Source organism: Schistocerca nitens, chromosome 2 (assembly GCF_023898315.1).
Source record: "Schistocerca nitens isolate TAMUIC-IGC-003100 chromosome 2, iqSchNite1.1, whole genome shotgun sequence".
In the NCBI taxonomy this organism is placed as follows: domain Eukaryota; kingdom Metazoa; phylum Arthropoda; class Insecta; order Orthoptera; family Acrididae; genus Schistocerca; species Schistocerca nitens.
The window spans coordinates 880,614,128-880,641,469 of record NC_064615.1 but is presented as its reverse complement, the minus strand read 5'-3'; the positions used below and the strand labels follow the sequence as shown (position 1 = coordinate 880,641,469).

Below are 27,342 nucleotides of genomic sequence, written 5' to 3'. Positions count from 1 at the left end.
GTCCATACATCTCAGCACAGCTCTCGTCTTAATCAAAATAGCTCTCAAACTAAAGTGTTGTCACCCATTTGTGATTACTACATTCGGCATGATAGCTGGCCATTCTTCACATTGCGGCCACAGTCTTTAGTCCATTCACAAAGCAGCTGCCACCATCGCAGATCAATGCTCTCCATTCACTTTCCTAGAACAAAGGAACACCATTATTCATGAGCTGAAATGGTAAGACACTATCAGTTTTATAAACTTTGATGAATGCACTAACAGGAAAAGGTTTAGCAACATGTTAACTAGATTTCTACTTGCAAAATCACCATCAAAATGGTAATCAGAAACTGGCATAGTGTTAAATATCTTTCAAAAGGCGAAAGCCTACAGATGTATTTCAAATATTCGGTAAAGTCTTATCAAACTATCAAGAAAAAAACACTGAAAATAGACTTTGAACAAACAGACAGGCTACATGGAAGGGTTAACAGATTTCACTGAACATACGTTTTCAGATTACAAAAATATGGAACTTCATTTATGTTACTGCACTTTTACTGATGTTGTACGCCTTATCTGTTTCCTATCGATCAAGAGACATGGTGTTCCGCCATCTGTGGGCGTCACTGCATCCGAGATAGCTGAGCATAGTGCTGGCCGACTGGCTGTCGACTAACTCTGTACAAATTTTGAAGACATAGTCGTGATATCCTTTAATTAAAATTGAAATAAAATGAAACGTAAAAGTGGTACTACTTTGTATCTGGGCTAGTGAGCACACCATTAGGAAGTTTTTCTCTGCAGAAGTCTTTGTCCCATGACTGCGAGTGATGGGAGATGATTATGAAGAGAAGTTATGTGGAGGATCGAAGCACTGAGCAGCTATAACGAAAAAATATGTAGTTTCAACTGACTTCGAGAGAATTTTCACAAGGGGAACGAGAAGTTTTAAGCGGAGATTCTCTTACTGACATCTTACAGGAAAAACGAACGTTCTTAGGCGCCAGTTTTTACCAACATCAATGACGGAAAAACTTATGACTATTGAATTTGGCTATTGTGAAACGTGTATAACTCGTTGCATAGATTTAGTAATTTGTCTGGTCTTTGAAGGTTTCAGTGACCTGTTAAAGGAAATGATACAATGCCAGTAACAACTTCATGTGTGTTAAGTAACAATATACACAGCTACGAAATCTGAGCAGAGTTTCAGTGTTGCTACTTTGATGAGGCTTCAGTAAAAGATAGTACTGACTCCCTATTTCATAAATCCTAGTAATATTCATAGCTAGATAGTACAGAGGAACTTTGTTGAGTATTAATAACTGTTTAGGAGGGAGACGTTCTTGTATATGACAACATGATCATTGGCTGATTGTGCTATATAAATACATTATGAAGTGACTGAGGAATGTTTTGGCAGGCATTTTTTCATTTTACGTCGAAAAAGCTGAGCCAGTACGAGATTGAAGCGGCACGACGTCAATAACAAAGTTAATTTAGGCGTTGAAAGAAGAGATTAACAGGCTACTTTATTAATACCTCTTTGGAAAAATTCGCAATTACAATCCGAGTTTTGACATGCATTTTACGCCCAGAACCTTATTGCTTTTGTTGCGCAGCCCATTAATTTGAGGATGATGTGACTACGAAGTGAAGGGAGATTTCCTGTTTGCACTGAAAGCACAGTTTTCGGTGTTCTACGACCACTTGCGGCTGGCGAAAACACTCCCGACATTATCAAGCTAAGGAATCATTGAAAGTCGTCGTCCAGTAAGCAAATTTGTCGAAAGTTTGAGCGAACCAGAGACTGTACGTGGAAGGGTTATTATAGCATAGTCACATAACCAAATCACTTCTTTGAAAGTATTTATTTTCATTGCCTTTAAAACTGCTGAAGTGTTACCTTGTGCACCCTTCTGACCGTATATTCATCAACCCGAGGTACGTGATTTTTCACGTACTTTTTGCAGCAACTAGCCGAGGGTCATGCAGCCCAGCCAACAGCTAAATTCTGCAGCTGAGTACTAATCGTCTGGCGTGGCATTCTGCAATACTGCAGCGGCAGGCTACCTTACTTCATGCAGTGGCGCAGCGCAATTATCTGGCAGCCGTCTACGTGACGGGAAACTGCCTCTTGTAATACACCTCAGCTCGTCCGTTAACAGCACTTGTTGACTTCCGCCGGTGCCGTGAGTCTCCAGAGCAGTCGACTGTCCAATCTCAGTCACTACAACCTCATCGAAGAACATGATCAGATAGGTGAAGCCGCTGGTCGACGAGCAGCCATATGGATCCAATGGTTCTGGGTCTAATTTTTACAGCCCACGAGGAGACGTCGCACTGTGTGTTATCACTTGACACTACAGCAGATTGCAATGGTCCTGGGTTCAAAAAGCAGCGTCTCCTCGCTCTTGCTGACCAACTAAAGTTGCCTACGGTATATGTACGGGCATTCATAAGCTCACAAGCCACCGAGCTGTCTTCAACATTTCATCACCAAGTCCACACTCGCTGCCAGCCTACTAAGATAGCACGCCACCATCCTCGTGTACACATTCCCCGCTCAGTGCCTATGCGCAGACAACGCCTCTTGTCTAGAATCCATATTTAATCCACTGAAGTGACCAATGTCGTGGGATACCACCACTTATCTTGGACCTCCTTTGCCGGGCTTAGTGCACCAACTCGACATGGCATGGACTCAAGCCGTTTGAAGTCCCCTGCAGAAATACTGAGCTATGCTGTCTCCATAGCTGTCCGTAACTACGACAGTGTGGCCGGTGCAGGATTTCTGCATGAAATGACCTCTACTATCTCCCATAAATATTCGATGGGATTCATTTCGAGCGGTGTGAATGGCCAAATCATTTGCTCTGTCTTCAATTGCGAACAATTATGGCCCAGCGACATGTCTGGGAACATTAAGTCCACAAATGGCTGCAAACTTTAAGTAGCCGAATATAAGAGTTTCCAGTCGATCGGTTCAGTTGGACCGTATAAACAGCCCATACCATTATGAAATCATCAACAACTTGCACAGAGCCTTCTTGACAACTTGCGTCCGCTGTCACAGCGCATTAAAGGGTACGTTCGTGTCGTTCCACAATATTTTCCGTGGTTATTTCAAGCAGTGTGTTGTCTGTTAGCTCTGAAAATTCTACGTAAACGCCACTGCTCTGTTAAATCAAGGCCATCGGCCACTGCTTTGCCCGTGGTGCTAGGTACTGCCTGAAATTTGGTATTCTCGGCACTCTTACACTATAGATCTCTAAATATTAAATTCCCTAACGTTTTCCGAAATGGAATGTCCCATGCGTCTAGATCTATCTACCGTTCCGCGTTCAAAGCCACAATTCCCGTCGTGTGGCCATGATCACGTCGAACCTTCTCACATGAATCACGTGAGTAGAAATGAAAGCTCCACCAATGCGTTGCCCTTCCACACTGCGTACGCGATACTATCGCCACTTATATGTGCATATCGCTATCCATGACTTGTTACCTCAGTGTGAATAACTTATGGAATGACGATCAACTCCGCACTCAACGCGGAATTGGGAGATCACAATACATAGAACCCACACGCGCCATTCTGGGGCCCAAGTGGTCGTGCTGGCTGGTAAGCCTACTGATGTCTTGACTGCAACTCCACCACGCCATTACACATAGAAAATAAACACCGAAAATTATTTCAAGGAAGTTTCGCAAACATTTCATTGTAAGTACATATTTGTGTTTTGCTAATCATTTTCAGAACTGACATGTAAGATCACCTGCATAATTAATAGAATCGTCCACTATTTAGTAAAGCAAGCTGCGAGCCATTCCCTTTTGTTTTATTTGCCTCAAAGGATTTTTTGCTTAATTGTGCCGTAAGATAAATCTGAGTCTGTAATTCCGAGTATAAGACCGGGCCCAACTTTACTAAATTGCGGAAGTCAGAATAATTTCCTAATTAACCACATGAAGTATCTAGTTCTGCTCGATTACCTAACAGTACTTTCTATTCCAATCACACTGTTGACATGTAAACAAATGCACTTACTCTATTACTGATAAAGTTAGGAAAATAACCCATAGAAATCCTTTAAGTATTCATGTAGCTAATTTCCAAAACATGGTAGGAACATCAGTACTTAAGTTTCTTGGTAATTAACACATGTATGGTATTAGCAGTCAGCTGTTTTTTGCAGGTTTCGTCATCTAAGGCATATTTGAGTCTAAGTCCTTATTGAAACAAATTTCAGACCAAAACCAATTTCTCTGAATTATTCAGTTAATTTGAGCTGTAAAATTCGAATCTTAAATTATCGAAGTTACGGATTTCACAATTTTCAACTTTGTAGCTATTTTTGCAAAGCTATGTAAGCACTGGACGAAAAAGCCATTTTAAGTCGGCCTGTTCTGAGATCTCGAGCTTGGCACCTGTGTCAGTCAAAACAGACAAAATGTACTTGTGCAATAATGTTTAACTTAATATGAAACCGGAATGTGAATTAAAAATTAATGACAATATGAGGGTTAACTAAAATGCAAAACCGTCAGTACCTAGATTCCGAGTGTGGAAACCATGTCAGTCTGAAGAATAATAATGTGACTGTGCAATTTTGTGTTGTGAATAAGAAGATGGACAGTGGAGGACAATTAACAATGATTGCTGCTTAGCTTTTATGTTAAAGTGTAACAGGTGTTGTTCACCTGAGTCAGACTGTTGGTTACGCTATACTGCAGTGATTCTCGTGTAACTAAAAGGTGCAGCATGTGCATACATGGTAAATGCAAATTATGTAATTAAGACACGGATTCGCCATAACTAATTCAGTAAGGGGTCTGACATTTATGGAAGTAAATGTCTGAAACATTTTGTGTGTGTGTGTGTGGGGGGGGCGGGGAGGTGGGGGGGCTGTCACATTCTTGAACGTAGATAGTGCAGTACCCACCCATACTTAATTTTTCGCCCTGAGCGCTGCCACCGAGGAACTGTGCAAGCTGAAGCTGACATGGGCGGGCATGTCACAAACGCTGGCAAGATTCTTGCCCCATTACCTCGTAATATTGATTGGTGGCACTGTTCTGTAAGTCATTCTCAGCCGTTTCCGTTCATTCGAGAGGGACAGCGATTGTTATGACATCTACCGCGTAAGAGCCATCGAGGAAAATAGTGTGGTTCATGATCATTTTTTGTTTAAGTTTTCAATTTCAAATTCATTTTGTTAGACATGGGAAATGGCACAAGAAGTCATGTACTTAACGAAGTTTTACAAACCCATGGCAGTATGACTAGGCTCTATGGATCTGAAACTTTCGTTCCCACGTAAAAGCAAGTGACTGTGGTTCAGGCTTCAGAAGAGAAATTTCTCCATAGTGTTAAAGCGTGCACCAGAGGAAACTGCTTCAGAAATGAAAATATTAGAAATGAATTACTAGTTCATTCACTACAAGAGAAAATAGATGTAAATCGAAACAGATTGTGGGAACATGTTGGTAGAATGCAAGACAAGAGGCTTAAAATACTTGATGACAAACAAGATGGACAGAGAAGACTACACTAACTTGTTGAAAGGTGAAATCACCTAATCCATGAAAAGAGTAATCGACACTCCATTATTTCCATCAAATAACACAGTCTTAATGCGACTACTACGTGGAGCTGAGTGTTCGTAACACTTTTACAATGGTCTAGGGATAGAGTGAATGTTAAATCGTCCTAGCTCCCCAGTTCGAACAGACATTGTTTAAATTCTGCATAAAAATCAGCAATGCCGGCCGAAGCCTTCCCGCATAAGACGTCACCATTGTTCTTCGAACAACTTTGTCGAAGATGGCAGAGGAGTGGGTAGATGTTCAGCGCACTCTTGCCCTTTGGAAGATAAACTACTCCAAAAAGGAGATGAGCAATGACCAACGGCGTGATGATATAGAAGGCAAAGAAAACCAGTGCATTTAAGATAATGTGTATCCACAGGACACGTGGCCTGTAATTGAGTCATTATCTCTCCATTGACGAAAGATTTCAGATTAGTCCCACATTCAGGTCTCCAGGAACAGACTGACAAGGGGGTGGAGACCATGAGAATGAATAACCAGCTATGAAATAACATTCTATGAACCAAGTTTAGAAAGTCAAAAGTTTGAACGTTGGTAGGAAACTTAAAAATGTTAAGAGGGAATACAAAGGCGTATGTAGGTAGAGTGGGTGTCAGTGAAGTGAAATGGAAAGGTAACTTTATGGCCAGACAAGGGTAATAGCAGCATCATGAAATTGGATAATTAGAGTTAAATTGGTAAAGCAGGACAAAGAGTTATTGTTAATAGTTCAGTCATAGGGTTGCTCTCATTAGACCTGACAGCAAACTAACACCGGCAATGATAGTTCAGGTACACATGCCAACGTCGCATGCAGGAGACTGAGAACGTATGGAAGTATTGAACGGGAAATTCAATATTAAAAGGGAGATGAAAATCTCCTGTGATATTGGAATGCGGTTGCAGGAGGTGGAATAGAAGAAAGTGTTAAAGAATATGGGCTTAGTAAGAGAGAGAGAGAGAGAGAGAGAGAGAGAGAGAGAGAGAGAGAGAGAGAGAGAGAGAGAGAGAGAGAGAGAGGGGGGGGGGGGGGAGAGGGGGGGGGAGAGAGAGAGGGGGGGGAGAGAGAGAGAGAGAGAGAGAGAGAGAGAGAGAGAGTTAGTTTCAACCAGTAATACTGAATACCCTGTTCAAGAATCAGAAGAGATAGTATACTTGGAAAAAGCCGGGAAATATAGGAAGATTCCAGCTCGATTAAATGACCGTCAGATTCCGCTATCAGACATTTGGTTGTACGGCGTACCCATGTGCAGATACGACTGTAGACTGATCACAATTTAGTAACGAGGAGTCTACAAGTTTAAAAGGATCGTAAGAATCAGTGAGGAAGTGGGATGTTTACGTACTGAGGAATGATGAGACGTGTTTGAAGTTTGCTGAAGATGTTGGTAATACGATAAGGAATGCCACAGTAGGCACTCCAGTTACGGAGTGGACATCCTTAGAAAGGGCAATCATGGAAGATGGAAAACCAAATGTAGGTGCAGGGAAGCTGATCGCGAAGAAACCTTGTATAGTAAAACTTAGAACTGACTAAGAAGGGGAGTAAAAGTACTCGGAAAAAACAGGAATACAACGATGTAAAGCACTTACAAAAGTTAATAGGAAGTGCAGACCAACCAAGGCAAAATGGCTGCAGGAAAGAGGGGGAGATATGTAAAAGAAGTGATCGTCTTGAGGACTGACTATGTAGAAGTGTCTAAACAACCTTCGACGAAAACAAAAGCAAGAGTGGTAACAATAATAGTGCAATGGGAATTCCATTGTTTAATGCAGAGGAAAGAGCGGATAGGTGGAAAGACACTCCAAGCCTATATGCAGGAGAGGCATTATTGAGACAGAAGAAATTTGAGTCTATATGGAAGACAGGAGATCCGTGTATTAGAATTTGGAACAGTTCTGCAAGACTGGAGATCAAATAAGGTAAAAGGGTTATTTATCATTCCATCAGATTTTGAAATCAATGCGGAAAGTGCTAACCAAACGATTATTTAAGTCTGCGTGTGGAATCTATGACACAGGCGACGAACCATCAGACTTTCGGAAAATCGCACAGGTCCGAAGATGGCAAGGACAGATTAGTGCGATCACTATCTTGCAATCAGTTTAACTGACCAAGCATCCAACCTACTGACAAGACTAATATACAGAGAAGTGGAAAAAATTGTTAGTTGATTAGTTTGGCTTTAACATTGGTAAGGGTGCGAAAGACGTTGCGTTTGATAATGGAAGCAAGACAAAAATCGAACCACAATTTTTTGACCTAGGAAAAGGGTTCCACAATTTAAAATGGTACAAGATGTTCGAGATTCTGAGAGGAACGGGAGTAAGCTGTAAGGAAACATGAGGAATATACAATATGCACAAGAACCAGTAGAGAACAGCTAGACTGGAAAGCCAAGAACGAAGTGCTCGGATTAGAAAAGGTGTAAGACAAATGCAATCTTCCGCCCCTACTGTTCAAATTATACTTTGAAGAACCATGACGGAAATTGAGGGCAGGTTCACAAGTGAAATTGCAGTTCAGAGTGAAAGCTTATGAATATGGTTCGCTGATGACATTGCTATCCTCAGTGAAGATAAGAAATACAGCATCTGTTGACTAGAATTAATCTAGTGAGTATAGAATATGGATTAATAATAAATCGGAACAGGAGTAATGAGAAATAGAAATGAGCACAGCAAAAAACTTATCAAATTTTATGACGAAGTTACGGAATTATGTTACCTTGGAAGCAAAGGAGCCATGACAGACGAAGCAAAGGCATAAAAAGCAAGTTAGCACAGGGAAATAGGGCATTCCTGGAGAAAGGAAGTCTTCTGGTATCAAATATTGACTAATTTGAGAAATAAATTTATGATGAGAATATGTGTTTCTAGCACAATAGTGCAGAGTAATCTTAGAATGCAAGAAATCCAGAAGAGAATAAGCATTTGAGCTGTGATGCTACAGAAGGATGTTTAAAGAAAGGATGTGTGACAAGGAATGCAGAGGTTCTCCGCAGAATAAATGAAGAAAAAGGGCCTTAATGATATGACGTGTTCAGACACAGGGTATAACCTCTTTGGTACTACCGGGAGCTGTAGACGGTAAAAACTAGTGGAAGACCGATTGGAATAGACCCAACAAATAATCGTGGGCACAGAGTGCAAGTGCTGAGCTGAGATAAAGAAGTTAGTGCAAGTGCTGAGTTGAGATAAAGATGTTAGTGCAAGAGGAATTTGTGGTGGGCCATATCAAACCAATCAAAAGACGTGACTGAGAAACGAACTTCGTAATTTCTTCGGTTTCTTTGCAGTCGGGAATGTAAACAAAAGCAGATCTCTTTGGGGTCCAAAAAACTGGTGGATCTTGATATAAATTGGCACAGATAGCTTTCACTTACGCATACTTTGCTAGATGTGCATACTTAAATTTTACTCTTCACGAGGAAAAATCACTTGACTATTTTAGTGGCGACAAGAATACGGAATGTACTGACGGAAACTATGTTCGTTCCAAAAAGCGAGGGCTGGGAAGAGATTGCCGAATGTTTGAAATTGCATTGTTGCACTCCTTGGGAAGCATTTCAGAAGTGAAAAACTGGCAAACAGTGGTTCAACAAAATTCATTTACAGATCGTACCATTTGTGTTAATGACATGCTGCGGACTATGGATTACTTACTACGGTCGACACGGATAATATTTAAAGGAACAGTGACAGAAATATTTAGTGCTTCTACTATCAAGATAAAATATGCAGGCCTATTTGCTCGATCGTACACGGAAATATTGATTATTATTTTTGTTCCTTAGATCGTAAGTATGCACATCTAGTTTACATTTTAAGGAAATTGAGTCTTCTGTCTTTTTGCGAACGGTAATATTTTTAGATGACTACATGAGCCCCCCCCCATGAACCATGGACCTTGCCGTTGGTGGGGAGGCTTGCGTGCCTCATCGATACAGATAGCCGTACCGTAGGTACAACCACAACGGAGGGGTATCTGTTGAGAGGCCAGACAAACGTGTGGTTCCTGAAGAGGGGCAGCAGCCTTTTCAGTAGTTGCAAGGGCAACAGTCTGGATGATTGACTGATCTGGCCTTGTAACATTAACCAAAACGGCCTTGCTGTGCTGGTACTGCGAACGGCTGAAAGCAAGGGGAAACTACGGCCGTAATTTTTCCCGAGGGCATGCAGCTTTACTGTATGATTAAATGATGATGGCGTCCTCTTGGGTAAAATATTCCGGAGGTAAAATAGTCCCCCATTCGGATCTCCGGGCGGGGACTACTCAAGAGGATGTCGTTATCAGGAGAAAGAAAACTGGCGTTCTACGGATCGGAGCGTGGAATGTCAGGTCCCATAATCGGGCAGGTAGGTTAGAAAATTTGAAAAGGGAAATGGATAGGTTAAAGTTAGATATAGTGGGAATTAGTGAAGTTCGGTGGCAGGAGGAACAAGACTTCTGGTCAGGTGACTACAGGGTTATAAACACAAAGTCAAATAGGGGTAATGCAGGAGTAGGTTTAATAATGAATAGGAAAATAGGAACGCGGGTAAGCTACTACAAACAGCTTAGTGAACGCATTATTGTGGCCAAGATAGATACGAAGCCCACACCTACTACAGTAGTACAAGTTTATATGCCAACTAGCTCTGCAGATGACGAAGAAATTGAAGAAATGTATGATGAAATAAAAGAAATTATTCAGATAGTGAAGGGAGACGAAAATTTAATAGTTATGGGTGACTGGAATTCGAGTGTAGGAAAAGGGAGAGAAGGAAACGTAGTAGGTGAATATGGATTGGGGCTAAGAAATGAAAGAGGAAGCCGCCTGGTAGAATTTTGCACAGAGCACAATTTAATCATAGCTAACACTTGGTTTAAGAATCATGATAGAAGGTTGTATACATGGAAGAATCCTGGAGATACTAAAAGGTATCAGATTGATTATATAATGGTAAGACAGAGATTCAGGAACCAGGTTTTAAATTGTAAGACATTTCCAGGGGCAGATGTGGACTCTGACCACAATCTATTGGTTATGACCTGTAGATTAAAACTGAAGAAACTGCAAAAAGGTGGGAATTTAAGGAGATGGGACCTGGATAAATTGAAAGAACCAGAGGTTGTACAGAGTTTCAGGGAGAGCATAAGGGAACAATTGACAGGAATGGGGGAAAGAAATACAGTAGAAGAAGAATGGGTAGCTCTGAGGGATGAAGTAGTGAAGGCAGCAGAGGATCAAGTAGGTAAAAAGACGAGGGCTAGTAGAAATCCTTGGGTAACAGAAGAAATATTGAATTTAATTGATGAAAGGAGAAAATATAAAAATGCAGTAAATGAAGCAGGCAAAAAGGAATACAAACGTCTCAAAAATGAGATCGACAGGAAGTGCAAAATGGCTAAGCAGGGATGGCTAGAGGACAAATGTAAGGATGTAGAGGCTTATCTTACTAGGGGTAAGATAGATACTGCCTACAGGAAAATTAAAGAGACCTTTGGAGATAAGAGAACCACTTGTATGAACATCAAGAGCTCAGATGGAAACCCAGTTCTAAGCAAAGAAGAGAAAGCAGAAAGGTGGAAGGAGTATATAGAGGGTCTATACAAGGGCGATGTACTTGAGGACAATATTATGGAAATGGAAGAGGATGTAGATGAAGATGAAATGGGAGATACGATACTGCGTGAAGAGTTTGACAGAGCACTGAAAGACCTGAGTCGAAACAAGGCCCCCGGAGTAGACAACATTCCATCGGAACTACTGACGGCCTTGGGAGAGCCAGTCCTGACAAAACTCTACCATCTGGTGAGCAAGATGTATGAGACAGGCGAAATACCCTCAGACTTCAAGAAGAATATAATAATTCCAATCCCAAAGAAAGCAGGTGTTGACAGATGTGAGAATTACCGAACAATCAGTTTAATAAGCCACAGCTGCAAAATACTAACACGAATTCTTTACAGACGAATGGAAAAACTAGTAGAAGCCGACCTCGGGGAAGATCAGTTTGGATTCCGTAGAAATACTGGGACACGTGAGGCAATACTGACCGTACGACTTATCTTAGAAGAAAGATTAAGGAAAGGCAAACCTACGTTTCTAGCATTTGTAGACTTAGAGAAAGCTTTTGACAATGTTGACTGGAATACTCTCTTTCAAATTCTAAAGGTGGCGGGGGTAAAATACAGGGAGCGAAAGGCTATTTACAATTTGTACAGAAACCAGATGGCAGTTATAAGAGTCGAGGGACATGAAAGGGAAGCAGTGGTTGGGAAGGGAGTAAGACAGGGTTGTAGCCTCTCCCCGATGTTATTCAATCTGTATATTGAGCAAGCAGTAAAGGAAACAAAAGAAAAATTCGGAGTAGGTATTAAAATCCATGGAGAAGAAATAAAAACTTTGAGGTTCGCCGATGACATTGTAATTCTGTCAGAGACAGCAAAGGACTTGGAAGAGCAGTTGAATGGAATGGATGGTGTCTTGAAAGGAGGATATAAGATGAACATCAACAAAAGCAAAACAAGGATAATGGAATGTAGTCGAATTAAGTCGGGTGATGTTGAGGGTATTAGATTAGGAAATGAGACACTTAAAGTAGTAAAGGAGTTTTGCTATTTGGGGAGCAAAATAACTGATGATGGTCGAAGTAGAGAGGATATAAAATGTAGACTGGCAATGGCAAGGAAAGCGTTTCTGAAGAAGAAAAATTTGTTAACATCGAGTATAGATTTAAGTGTCAGGAAGTCTTTTCTGAAAGTATTTGTATGGAGTGTAGCCATGTATGGAAGTGAAACATGGACGATAAATAGTTTGGACAAGAAGAGAATAGAAGAATGCTGAAGATTAGATGGGTAGATCACATAACTAATGAGGAGGTACTGAACAGGATTGGGGAGAAGAGGAGTTTGTGGCACAACTTGACCAGAAGAAGGGATCGGTTGGTAGGACATGTTCTGAGGCATCAAGGGATCACCAATTTAGTATTGGAGGGCAGCGTGGAGGGTAAAAATCGTAGGGGGAGACCAAGAGATGCATACACTAAGCAGATTCAGAAGGATGTAGGTTGCAGTAGGTACTGGGAGATGAAGAAGCTTGCGCAGGATAGAGTAGCATGGAGAGCTGCATCAAACCAGTCTCAGGACTGAAGACCACAACAACAACAACAACAACAACAACAACTACATGAGCGCTCTCAGCCTCACGAAAGAAAACTCCCAATATTCACTTTGTTGCATATTTTCTCCCATTAACAACTGCGTTGTCCGTGTGTGGAGCGCCTAATTTATATAGTTCTATGTAAGTAGCATTATTTCAGCTTTTGATCTAATAAGGCCCTCTATGTACCTCCACATCTTGTTATAAACCTGTTCACTGTTTAGTATTTTCTGTTGCGCCATGACAAAACTTTTACTCCAAGGTTTTCCAACGAGTTTTGGATGTAATATCTTGTGCAGAGTTATTCAACAACATTTTATTTTCTTCGAAAGCCATCATTTATTCTCCGTCAATGGTCTGCTACTATGAGAAATAAATACTACGTAATATGCACTTTTTGTCCAATAATATCAAATAAAAAATCCTATCTACAAGCTTCTCACTGTTTGCCGTACGCAGTATTTCACGTGTCTGAACGTGAAAATATTCTATCAGGTTGCAGCGGACAAATGTATTAAAGTTTTAATCTGTTGAGACATTTTACCTCTTAGTGTTCCTTAACATCGTTTGTTGCGCCGTAACTGACGTAGGTAGTTTTTAGAACTATTCGACCACAAAAGCGAATTATAATGCCCGTTCTGGTAGACATACGCAAGTCCAATGGCTTGCTTAATTGACATACAACAGATTTTGTAACTCAACACTAAACTTGAAAAAGTCCAAAGGGATGGGAATAATTTGTAATTCAAAATTAGTAAGTACCGCAACAAAACAAAGTATGTAAATCTTTTAAATATTTCTAATTAAATGAACGAAAGTGCTACGCCGTTAACAGTAAGACTAATTGTTAGTTTCAGCAGTCTTACTACATTCAGTCCATTGTATCAGCCTGTATTTATGAAAGTTTTTGAATACCTACTGAACCACGTCTATGGCAAGAGCAAAAGAAATTCAAGAGAACGAAGAGCCAGAAAATATTGTTATGGTTTGTACATTGCAACAGATATGGTAAGAGGCCGAATGCAAAACCCCGAGATATCTGCATCATGCGCCAAACCCTAGGAAGTGGGAATATCTAAAGCGATATCACTCGAGCTGGATCGATAGGAACATGCACTTTACGTACTCTTGTAGATTCGATCTGTTATTGCAGACCGTATTATTGTGTGCCTCAATGCATTGGAAACAAGGTGTCTATTACTAAACAAATCTAACAGAAGTGGGATACGTTTACAACAAATTGCAGTAACACCTCCCTCAGACAAATTTTAGTAATTAATATTAGTTGTTTAGGACAAGTTAGGACTGAATTTGTTTCCAGTGTTCACTTTTATTGCACAAAAACCTAATGATTACTCAAACAGGCACTAGTTCACTAACAATGACTTGTGCTGTCTGACAAACTCTACTTATACAAATTTGCAATTTCAGTAAGAATTGGGGAATTGTGATTTAACAAAACTACTACAAAAATCACGAAGTTTTGCTCACATTTTAAGACAATTTTTGAAAGATTTGTGAAAGATTGCTTTTATTGAAAAGCATTGCTGCCAATGCATGAAGTATCACTTGCATAGTTACGCGTATGTAGCAAGCAACTGGACCGCCTACAATTGGTACAAGGTACGGACAAATAACTAAAGCTATCGACTCAGGGCTCAAGCCGCATCGTTATCAGTACGGGCGAGTTTAGGTACAAAGAGCAGCAACGTCGCCGGAAATGAGTAAATCACGAAAGTTGGGAATGTAGGCAGTTGTTGCTCGCATTGTCTTCATGCAGGAAATGCACCAGAAATGGTGGAGTATAAGACAAGCTGAAAGGCAGCTTCCTACAGCTCGTTTAGAATCTATAATAATTTACGGTCAAGTATTAAAGCAAATCTGCACACACACACATGGGAATTCATAAAAATGTGGTGCATCCAATGACAAGATTTTCAATACCAAACAACGGAAGTTAACATTGCACAGTCAAAGACTTTCACAATGAATCTCTGAATTAATTTTTTAACTTTTATATGATTTCAACAAACTATATCTCCGATGACAGCACTGCACCACACTATCATCCCTGAAAGCCACTCATCTGTGGCTTATTGACTTATGACGTCTCTTATGAGACTGACATATCACCATTCTCCACAATTACTCAGCAAATAATTATAGCACGAGAAGCTCACATACAGCTGCGTAGTCATTTAATGAACAGTTCACTATTTTGCCAGAAACTTTATGTAAATAACTTATACAAAATCATGTTAATTTAAGAATTTGTGAAACATTGCTTAACCAATACCTCCAGTGGAAGAGTGCCAAAGGATAGTTCTGACAAACAGGCCTAAATAACTGTTCAGACAATATTTGATGATTGTCTTATTTATTGCGAGCACATTTGCACGAGAATATTGAGTTTTTGTTTTGTGGACAAATACACTACTCGCCATTAAAATTGCTACGCCACGAAGGTGACTGCTACAGACACGAAATTTGACAGAAAGAAGATGCTATGATATGCAAATGATTAGCTTTTCAGAGCATTCACACAAGGTTGGCGCCGGTGACGACACCTGCAACGTGCTGACATGACAAAAGTTTCCAACCGATTTCTCATACATAAACAGCAATTGACCGGCTTTGCCTGGTGAAACGTTGTGATGCCTCGTGTAAGGAGAAATGCGTACTATCACGTTTCCGACTTTGATAAAGGTCGGATTATAGCCTACTGCGATTGCGGTTTATCGTATCGCGACATTGCTGCTCGCGTTGGCCGAGATCCAATGGCTGTTAGCAGAATATGGAATCGGTGGGTTCAGGAGGGTAATACGGAACGCCATGCTGGATCCCAACGGCCTCTTATTAGCAGTCGAGATGGCATCTTATCCCCATGGGTGTAACGGATCGTGCAGCCACGTCTCGATCCCTGAGTCAACAGATGTGGACGTTTGCAAAACAACCATCTGCACGAACAGTTCGACGACGTTTGCAGCAGCATGGACTATCATCTCTGAGACCATGGCTGCGGTTACCCCTGACGCTGCATCACAGACAGCAGCGCCTGCGATGGTGTATTCAACGACGAACCTGGGTGCACGAATGGCAAAACGTCATTTTTTCGAATGAATCCAGGTTCTGTTTACAGCATCATGATTCTCGCATCAGTGTTTGGCGACATCGCGGTGAACGCACATTGGAAGCGTGTATTCGTCATCGCCATACTGGCGTATCACCCGGCGTGATGGTATGCAGTGCCACTGGTTACACGTCTGAACTTGTTCGCATTGACAGTACTTTGAACAGTGGACATTACATTTCAGATGTGTTACGACCCCTGGCTCTACCCTTCATTCGATCCCTGCGAAACCCTACATTTCAGCAGGATAATGCACGACCGCATGTTGCAGGTGCTGTACGGGCCTTTCGGGATACAGAAAATGTTAGACCGCTGCCCTGGCCAGCACATTCGCCAGATCTCTCACCAATTGAAAACGTCTGGTCAATGGTGACCGAGCAACTGGCTCGTCACAATACGCCAGTCACTACTCTTGATGAACTGAGGTATCGTGTTGAAGCTGCATGGGCAGCTGTAATTTTACACGCCATCCAAGCTCTGACTCAATGCCCAAGCTTATCAAGGCCGTTATTACGGCCAGAGGTGGTTGGTCTGGGTACTGATTTCTCAGGATGTATGCACCCAAATTGCGTAAAAATGTAATCACATGTCAGTTCTAGTGTAATATATTTGTCCAATCAATACCAGTTTATCATCTGCATTTCTTCTTGGTGTAGCAATTTTAATGGCTAGTAGTGTATCTATAGTGAATGGTCTGAGTATGACTAATTGAACAGTTAAGTCGAGCAAGTGGTCAAGTTTAGTCAAATGATGTCTGTTGAAAGAACGAGGAAATGCAAACGAGTGAAGAGTTCACGGAAGCGTTTCTGGGGACTTCTACATTACTTCTCAAAGAGGCAGACCTGCCTGTAGAAACAAGTGGTGTTCAATCATTGAAGTGTTTGATGTTAGGCAGTGAAAAGCCGCTACCTTACTTCTAAAGGAACTATTTTAAGAGGTCTTAATGTGCTCCATAGTAGGACTGACGTTTTCCACTTTTACTGCGAAACTGAGCAGTATTAGTTACTATTCTTTGCACCACATGCGGTAATTTGTAAATCATGATGTTTAGCTCTGAGCTGTTTAATATTTGATGTATTATGATTTCCTGTCTGTATTTTAACTGAATATGACAGGTATTATTTGAGATGTCCTTTCTTGAACAAACCAACAATTCTGTCGTCTACATCAATTGCTGACATAATGCAACCCCTGTTATTAAATTAATCATTTACATTTGTGTATTTTTTTAACTCTCCATTTTAGCCAATGTATAAGCTATTTGACTGTGGGATCGCAGCTACAGTTTCTTTACAGAGAATTAGCTGCAGGTCATTAAAAATGTGCGGCTTGAGCCTATGACTATATCGTGTTATTCTTTTTAAACAGGAGCCGTGCATATCCCAAATACCTAAAGTACAAGCAACTGCAGGGAAACGAGTGGTTTGCTTGTCTGGGACGCTGTTCAGAAGGGCAACTCAGCAGCAGTAAGCTGTTAGGTGCCCTCACACACTACGCAAATCACTGTTACAAAATACACAACCTAACAAAAATTGTTTTGAGTCACTTGTATTGACTAAAAAAATTGAACTACTGCATGTCAGTCCAGTACATCCTCTACACAAGGAAATATCTAAAAAGCAAGTGTTGCTACTATCTAATTTTTAATCTAATTTTTTATAGAACTCTGGGAATATTTATAGCAAATTACTACCAACGAATACCACTTAAGTCTTTATAAACTGAAAAATTCAAATTGGCAAAATTATTTTAAGTACTATTTAGTTTTTATTCTTAATGATACTCTTCAAATAAGATAACAGGAAATAGGTTCCAATTTCAATTAAAAACGACCAAAGAAAAAGCTTTACAACTGAACTAATTCTACAAAACGATATTCAGAAATAAAACCAAAGAACACAGTCAGGAGTACAGTCTGAAGACAAACTGTTCTTCCTCTGACCGTGCCGGCGAGGCCAGTATGCAATAATGTGTTATAGAAAAGCTTACCATCAGATTCTTCAGTTGTCCCACTATCACCAACGGCTCTAATTATGAAAGACTCCTTTTCATTGATGTCGTGCCCAGTGCTATGAAAGTTCAAATAGCGTGACAACTAGCACATCATGCGTCTCAATCTCGCGACACACCTTGACATGCATTCGCGATATACAGGCTGCCGGAAGGATATGACCGTTCAGTGAACTTATTTTTTAGTTTTGTAAAAATCAGCATCTTCTGGTGACACCACTTTCAGTAGGCACCAAAGGGTTAAGATCACTCTTACAAGGAACATCTTTGTTGGTTTTAAACTGTTTATTGCTGTAGGAGTTGCTCACCGTTTTGTGCAGCAAGATGGGAATTTAGCGCTGTACTGGTTTGTCGTAAGAGTAATCATATGAACATTACACTATGCATCCTTGCATGTTTGCTGGAACCTCACTGGATTTTGTTTCACGTGGAGTGGAAACAAAGTTGTTGAGTACAGACGAGTAAGACAGCAACGATACGTTTTGTGTTCCGAGTCAAGCGCACATCGACTTCGCAATGATACAGGACAACTTTGTATCTACATCTATACTCCGCAAACCACAGTGAAGTGTATGACATAGGGTACGTCCTATTATACCAGTTAAGGTTTCTTCCTGTTCCATTCACATATGGAGCGCGGGAAGAATCAATGAATGCCTCTGCACCCAGTAATTATTCTAATCTTATCCTCACTATCTCTGAGCGATGCATAGGGGCTGTAGTATGTTATTAGAGCTGATATTTAAAGCCGGTTCTTGAAACTTTAACAGATTTTCTCGGGATAGTTTACTTCCGTCTTCAAGAGAGTTCAGTTCCTTCAGTATCTGACACTCCCACCGATTAAACATGTGACCATTCGTGCTGCTCTTCTCTGTGTACGTCCAATATCCCGTGTTAGTCCTGTTTGGTACGGGTTCCACACACTTCAGCAACATTCTAGACTCGATCGCAAGAGTCATTTGTAAGCAATCTCCTTTGTAGACTGATTAAACTTCCCCAGTAATCTACCAATAACTAATTCTACCACTTCCTTTAACACGACAACCTATGTCATCATTCCCTTTCATGTCCCTACGAAGTGTTACAACCAGGCATTTGTATGAGTAGGTAGATTCCAACACTGACATTGTAGTCTTACTATACATTTTTTCGTTTTGTGTAGTGAACAATTTTGTATTTCTGAACATTTAAAGCAAGTTGCCAATACCTGCATCACGTTGAAATCCTACCAAGATCTGACTAACTCGTCATCCAGGATGACGAGTACAACATATTAATTAAAAAACATCCCATATTCTTTTCAATCTGAACCATATCGAGATTATCCACAATTATTTAACCAATTTTTCTTAGAATACGAAGTCATATTTTATGTGAAACATACAATCACAGCAGAAACAAGACGAACAAATACTGTAAAAATACCTCAGCAGTGAAGTCATATCAAAGACCTTTGATGTAACTTGACGCTGAGGGACAAAAAGAATACTGGACCCTACCACCTATTATTTGCTATAAATTATTTCGGAAGAAGAGACATCAGAAGTGACTAAGGGGCTGCAAAATACGATGGACGTCAGCAAGGAACGGGAGGATGATCTTACTGTTAAACAAAATGTTGTGAAGACTGCAGTGCATAACGTATGTCGAAGTGGACGCATTAAGCCACGTAACGTAAAGAAAAGAAAATAACCGAAAAGCTGCACCAATAGTTGACAGAAGTTTAATATCTTCGTCTTATTCAATTTCAAAACATTCATGTGCTGAAAACGGTGCCTCAGAGGCTAGAGAAAAAACCATTAGTACGGTTGTGTGACGTTTGAAGTTCTTTAACCCAGAAAAACACTGAGAAGAGAAATTGATGCTTTGAGTGAAAAAGTTGCTTAACGTATCAATAGTATTGTGATTAACAGCGACATAAGGCCTCTACCATGTAGACTGCTATGCTAAATTAGTAATTCCTCCTATATTCGGAAAGAAAGACTGTCTTCATTATACCAACTTTGATACTGTTTTCCAAGAAGTTGCAGTTTTGTAGATTCCTCAGAGGAACGTGAAATTTCAGTCCACGCTTTATTGTGGCATGACAGTCTTCCAGAAGGGAAGACACTGATCATAAAAACACTGAAGACAAGGTGGAGCCAGTTTTGCCACAATGGCATAGGGAAGAAGGGTTATTTTCGTGACAGTTGCCGCTAATTGTTGAACCAATGGTACAATGAACGAACTGTCAAAAAGATGAGCTAAAAGCGGAAGGAGCTGCAACCATCAACGGTGAAGATACAGGGCAGTCTTTATAAAATTACCGATTACTCAAATGTCACAGATTTCACTGAGAATGCTCGAGTTACGGTTCCTGAAGATATGCGTGTTGATGTTGAGGAGAAAGCTGCACTAACGACTTTTTACAGAACATTGAGGACAGTTCATATATATTATCTATAACTGCTTATTTGTTCAGCAGAGAGTGATACTTTAGTTGTGTGTTTTACGTATGATTCTAACTGATCTGTAAGGAGGATAATTGTTGATTAGTTCTACAATAATTCTAAATTCTGATAGATTTTGATTTCAGTATAAATATTAAAGTACGTAACATTGAGCAAAATCTACAGAATTTTCTGAATCGATAAATAAGTTTTAAAAGTAACTTCACTTTTTCACTTTCAGATTTAGTACTAACATTTATGTAGGCCTACTACATAAATGTTTGTTGTATGCGGAGCAGGTTGCTGTTCGGAAACTACAAAAAGATTTTGTTGATTTAGAACCAAAGTTGAAAAGTGTATGAACTTTTAGGCTAATGGATTTTTTATCTCTCAGATATATTGTCTCGAAAACTGGTTATGCTTCCTACATGTATATGACCATCTTTCAGAAGTACACTAGAAGTATTTTGCCAATGTCTTCGAAAAATGAACCGTTCTACGTAAAAATTGAAAATTTAAAAATTGAGAGGGAACTTTTCTTTCTTACCACCATTTCGCCTAACTTTTCCCAGAGCGTCAAAACTTAAGTTATTTTCCCTAATTTGGCTGGTGTGCAACTGTTTTTAAATGTGTGAGCCTGAGCAGCTCTGCTGCAATGTAGGTCAGTGCAGTGCTCACTGCTGGAGTAATCCTTCGCGTTTTATTGCCCCTATTAATAGACTTCAATAAAACTAATCTCTCACAAGAATAATTTTGTACTGCTCTGCCGAATGTGCACGTAAGATTGCAACAATTGCCGACATTTTCTTCAAAACTTAAAATTCCGCCTAGAAATCATTTTCTTTGTAACGGAAAAGAAACCTTTTCCGTTGATACTGGCCGTCGCATGAAAGACGTGATCTGTATTTGTTTGGACTGACTCCATCTACATATCGCAAAAACGATATTGCAAATATCTGCCGAAACACCGGAACAAATGCTCCTGACGATTCTTAGGACCGACACCCTAGACAAATGTGTGTGTGTGTGTGTGTGTGTGTGTGTGTGTGTGTGTGTGTGTGTGTGTGTGTGCGCGCGCGCGTGAAACAGTTTCCGTGAGTATCTAAAATAATGGGAGAAAAATCTAAGTGTGCCCAAGAAAAAAAATATTTTCTAAAATAGATCTCAGTTATTACATGAACAAATAAATTAACTAGAGAAGTCTCATTCCTGTCCTCAAAGAAGATTTACACCACGAGTTTGGAATGAAGAGTCCTGAGTACGAGATACGGGTATAGTAGCCGATGAAAGCCAGATTAGATGCGATTAGCGATGAACTTATCAAAATTGATGACTGAAGTAGAAGTGAGTTCTGTAAGGTTTGCAGGAGAGCTTCTGTGAAGTTTGGAAGGTAGGAGACGAGATACTGGCAGACGTAAAGCTGTGAGGACGGGGAGTGAGTTGCTTGGGTAGCTCAGTTGATAGAGCACTTGCCCGCGAAAGGCAAAGGTCCCGAGTTCAAGTCTCAGCCCGGCACACAGTTTTAATCTGCCAGGAAGTTTCTTAGAAGTGACAATTCTGTTTCCTTTGAAGCAAAATAACGTGACGTACGCAACGTGGGGAATATAAAAAACTAGCACTTGCAAAGAGGGTATTTATGGACAAAATCTACCAGTCAAAGATAGGACTTAATTTGAGGAAGAAATTTCCGAGAATAGTCATTTGGTGCAGCAGCATTGTTATGAAACACGGACAGAGAAGCTGAACGTTTGATGTGTCGCACTATAGACGGATCTTTAAAATTAGATGGATAAGATAAGGAATTAGGTACTTCGCGGAGTCTATGAGGAAAGGAATATACGGAAAACGCAAAAGGTACAAGATCATAGGACACGTGTTGACATCAAGCAGCAACTTCCACGTTGAGAGAGCTGTAGAGGATAAAAGCTGTAGGGAACATTTAACAAACTGAGAACATTGGCTGCTAAAGCTACTCTGAAATTAAAGGCAGGGGCGACATTTGTGGTAGGCCGCAGGAAACGACTTAGGTTGAATTTGCTTCAGCAATACAAACTAGTATCTTCCAGTGCTTTGATATTTTCAGTTTAATATGTATGAAACAGCATCACTGCCCAATAGCTCCTTACTCCCGGGATGGGGGTTCCCTACTCGGTGTCGTGTATTCTCCGCCCTGCGAATTTCCCGCCCAGAAAAGGTCGAGGAAGGGTCCACTAACCCCCTGGGGACGCGAGCTAGAATGCTCAAGCTGTACGGTACTGGCCATACTATAAGTTGCATATAACAATTTCAGTGTTATTAGTTCTGATACGTATGTTTTAACGAAGGGCGTTCTTACTGATTAAAAGTAAAAAATGATTCTATTAATTTATGCAGAAATTTGGTTTAGAACACATACACAGCGACGTTGTCAAAGTGGAGCACAAAATAAGTAAATAAGTAAATTGCGGTCAGGTTTTTGAAGGGCCATATGTTGGCTGGTTCAATGCTGAAATTTGTTAAAGTTACGCCGGAGAAGCACTCAACCCAAAGCACATGAAAGAAAGCACAAAAATATTATAGTTCAAGAGTGCATTTGTAGATGAAAAAATTGAGACTAACAAAAATTAAGGACCTATTAAGGTGGTTCTTGATAAAACTGAAGGACTTAAAACGTAGAAAATTTTGCACATAACTGTCATGCAAAAGAAGACAGTATTAGTTGAAGAAAGAGCAAATGAATCCAATGAAAGTAGTAGTGATACCTTTTCTGACATTTGTCAGTGACCTTTGTCTTGGAAATCTAACAATTGAATCATCAAAATAGTACGTGACAAAAATTTAAAAACATTACTCATTCGTTTTTGTTTAATAGACAATGAGATAAAAAGATGCGTTAACCAACAGTTAACGCATGACTGCTCCTACATCAGCCACAGCGGGAGTGTTTTTAGAACTTTGATGGCACATTCAACTAAAAATCACAGTTTGTACTATTCTTGTTGTCTACCACAGGCAGTCTGGTAATAATGCAAATACAACTGGGTAGATAGTCTCATTTTTATTACTTTCAAAATCTGCATGGATTGTATATATCTGAAAACTGCTTGCTACATCACTAAGTACCATCCATAAAAAAGTCTTACTTTTTAGAGCCTTTCTCCCTGCTCTTCCACAAAAAATATTATCCTGTCTCCTGTGTATCGTCGCTTAACAGGACACTGCTGCCATCATTCATAGTTATTAGCTCTGCTTTAAGTCCAATCTCTTCTTTTGTCTCTGGATCCCTCTCACTTCCCTGCGACTTTGCCCTTTCCTTGTATAAGGTCCTCTTCGTTGTTCGCTGCTCTTTCATTTCTGTCACAAAGTCGTACCCTCTATTATACAGGCTACCTAGCTCCTCTGAATAGATTTTGGGAATAGACGTATTTTCCTCTAGTGCCCTCTTTGCCTGGTTCAGAGTCCTCTGTACTTCCAACCTTGCGTCATCCGGAGTTCCGCATTGATGCTCGTGCGAAAAGAGCACTGTAGAATCCTCGAGTTTAAGCTTTCCACGGCAATGCTTCTCTTTCTGTTTTGAACAGCGCCAAGTCACAGTCCCATCTTCCTTCGTTTTCTTCGCTGTGTAAGAATAACCTCCATAGTGGCAACTACGCTTACCACGAATTGCCGTTGAAACTTCGGTATCACAACTACTGAAATGGTAATATCCAAGTAGCGCGATCTGAAGTCTACGAAAACTAGAGCGATACTAACATGCAGATGGGACTGTGCGGGCGGAGTTCGGCCAAGTCCAGGGAACAGGTAGAGCAAGGTGATTAGGACTGTCCGGCTGCAGGTAGGACGGGACAATGGACGCAAGTACGAGGCGGAGAGTTCGCAGGGCGGAGAATTCATACATTCCTCCTACTCAAATACATATGACTGAGGTCACAGTGAATGATATCGTTTAAATATGTTAACGATATGTAAAAACATATTACCCTTCGGATTTAAGCGATGATATGTAGAGCACTATAACGCCAAGACTGCATACACAATTTCGTGAATCTGTAACCTAACACCATGTACAGATCGAATTCATGAAATTTACCAACTCGCTCGTTTTTAAATAATATCTCCGAGTTATGTAAACACAACTGACATAACTATGGCAAATTTAATTCAAAGCTTGCTCTTCCACAACGCAATAAAAACATTTTCCAAAAATGCGACCTTTCCAGCCAGTGTTCCTTTAATTAAGTGACCAACTTTTTGGACTGACTGAATGCTCATACGAAAAGAGGTTGAAAGTAGATCAATGTGAGCTGAAGCTTTGTTCCTCTACGCGAACCAAGTTTCAAAACTGGGCAACAATTTTAGCGTGACAAGTTTTAGGGGCAGTCTACAGGCATGTTAATGTGTCAACCAGTGCCGTACCAATTTAGACGAGAATCCTAAACGCTGCCCTTAAAGTCTAGACAACGGTTTGAAAAATCAGTATGCATTCTTAAGACGAAAATGTTTCAACAAATTCCTTAGAAAAGGAAACCAAAGAACAAAAAGATCATGTCCCACTGAATGCCTTAAAATACGCCCCTACCCACAGCGCTATTACAGTGCAATGTAACACGTACATGACCGTCCTTTTAGTTACCTAACGCGATAAACGCAGAATTCTAGCCATGTGATTGAAGTGAGTTAGTTCTATGTCTGCTATTCCGTTTCCAGCAGGATGGAAAACTGATAACGCGGTGTTGATAGCATCACGAGTAGTGAGCAGTGCGTCAACAAGTCCGCTTTCACCAGCTGAGTCATCGACGACACAGTTACTCGACAGCACACCTATTCACCACGGCTACAACATGTTATCTGGATTTTTGATGGACTTACCCCATCTATCACTGAGCTTCAATTACCATTTGTCACGCGTGAACAATGGTACGAATGCTATAGTTACAGCAATTTGACGGGAATACACAATTGAATCATTCGACACCACTTCGTTAATACCGCTTTTCCTTGCGCACACATGGCAACATTAAGGGACGAAGCCGACAGTGTCTGTAGGTGTGCCACGTCCTTTTATACAACTGAGGGGTATTTTTATAAAACAAGGCGATGAATAGCCAACATTAAGACCATGTTCTTTCTTTACAGCAAAGATTATGCTTAGACACTTCGTGTCATCACTTCAGACTGGCACCAACGGTAAAATCGCGTTCGTCAAATACTCATCAGTCCAGGTGAAACACACTCCCTTACCGTGGATCTGTGAATGCCAGTTAATAGAAAATTGAATTTTTTTCTAAACAGTGAGCACTTAATTTCACACAAAAGTGATTTAAATATGCAGCACAAAAAATTGAATACAACACCGTCGTTGACAACTAACAACCTCCAATAAAAGAAATGTCAGGATAATCAAAATATCCACGGGTGTGCTGCCGGTCTATAGTGTCCAACGGGCACTATAGACCGGCAGCACACCCGTGGATATTTTGATTATCAAATACGCCGGGAGAAACTCAAGAATCACAAGTGTCAGGATAATTATGGCCAGCGACGACGTCCTGCAGGGGGAGGGGGGTAGGTGGGGGAGGGGGGGGGCAGAACAGCATTACGGTGAATTGAGATTAGTCACACGATACCGCGTGGATAGATATCCAGTTATAAAACATTTAGGTACCTAACACGAAAACATCACAATGCGACATTTACTGGACCTCCGCGGTGATAGGGTGGTTGTGAGGAGACTAGGTTTACGTCATTAACGCCTGCCAACTTATTAAAGAAACTAAAGTCTGACCACAGTGTGGGGAGGGGGCGGGGTGAGAAAACTGCTATTCAACAGACTGTTTCTGCAAGTTATCGGGCATCTCCATTGCACCTGTGTGTCTAGTAAACTACACAATGTAGCACCAATACCAAGCAAAAATTATTCACGACGTTACACCTTTAAGACATACCAAAAATTCTAAAGATTTAATAATATTAATAGTATGTACAGAACACGAAATGAGAAAACCTTAGATTTCTGCAATGACAATGCCACCAATAATTTATGGTGGTGAAACTACAACTGCAACAACTGGAAAATAATGAATAGCAGCTCCGGAAAAAGAATCTTTAGAAAACAGTAACTGGCTACAGACGTACGACAAAAATTAGGATTTCAAAGAATAAATGAATAGATCAAATAATATAAAAATGGAGAAATCACGACAAGAATAAACGATAATAGAATGCCTGAAACAGTTATGACTTTTCGACCAACAAGAATATCAACAGATCAAGAAAGAGGGGCACAGGTCAAGCAGTAACCAACCATATACTGCAGTCATTGAAAAGGATGTAGCAGGAAGTGCGTACAATTTTAAGAAATACATGTGGAACAATATACGGATGGTTCGCACTATCTACAGACTCTGGTGTATTGTATACAGTACTTTACCAATCTCTTCAGTAGAACTGCCATACGCTATGCTCACCTTTAGTGGTTGTCGGCGGCACAGTTCCGCTGCGCTGTCCAGCTTCTGCTACCCCGCGTGTTGTTTGTGGCGCCTTCCGTCGCAGAGAAGCAAGCGCAGCAGCGTTAGGCAAGGAGAAGCGCTTAGAAGATTTAGCGGCTCCCCCTCCACGCTGGGCGTACACAATAACCATGGGTGTTAATCGTTTCTGCCACACCGGAGCCCTCCGCATGAGCTCCAGTCGCTCGAGTACGTCGGCTTGTTCGAGAGTGGGCCACTCTTCCTGGCAAAGATTGAGAGGGCCCTGTGGTGTCTGGGAGTACACCACCACCCTAGGCGTCTCCACAGGGGATGACGCCTCTCCCTGTTCCACCACCCTGAGCTTCTCCGAATGTGGTGACGCCTCTCCCTGCGCCATCACCCTGGGCTTCTCCGAAGGGGGTGATGCCTCTCCCTGCGAGTCCGAAGTCGTGCTGTTCGCCCCAGATTTCAGCATGACCTTGACGGAGTGGCGGTAGTGCAGGGGGGCAGCCATGGCCACAGCCTTACCCTGCTCTACCGGCGAAAAACAAGCCGCCTCGCCACAGCCTTCGGTCTCGACGCGCTGCGGTGTGTCGGGCGAC

The 27,342-nt window shown here is 40.9% G+C and overlaps 1 protein-coding gene across 1 annotated transcript; it reads right to left on the bottom strand.

Moving 5' to 3' along the window:
- LOC126234689 (uncharacterized) lies at positions 1-27,342 on the bottom strand. Its single transcript, XM_049943430.1, has 2 exons — positions 26,741-27,342; positions 1-184 (listed from the first exon to the last, which is right to left on the bottom strand). Exons 1-2 carry the CDS (start codon positions 27,252-27,254, stop codon positions 177-179), a joined length of 522 nt encoding a protein of 173 aa, XP_049799387.1. The 5' UTR covers positions 27,255-27,342; the 3' UTR covers positions 1-176.

What these genes read in the sequence shown, in the direction of transcription:
- LOC126234689 (XM_049943430.1), bottom strand. Translation starts at nt 27,254, where the DNA reads ATGGCTGCCCCCCTGCACTACCGCCACTCCGTCAAGGTCATGCTGAAA.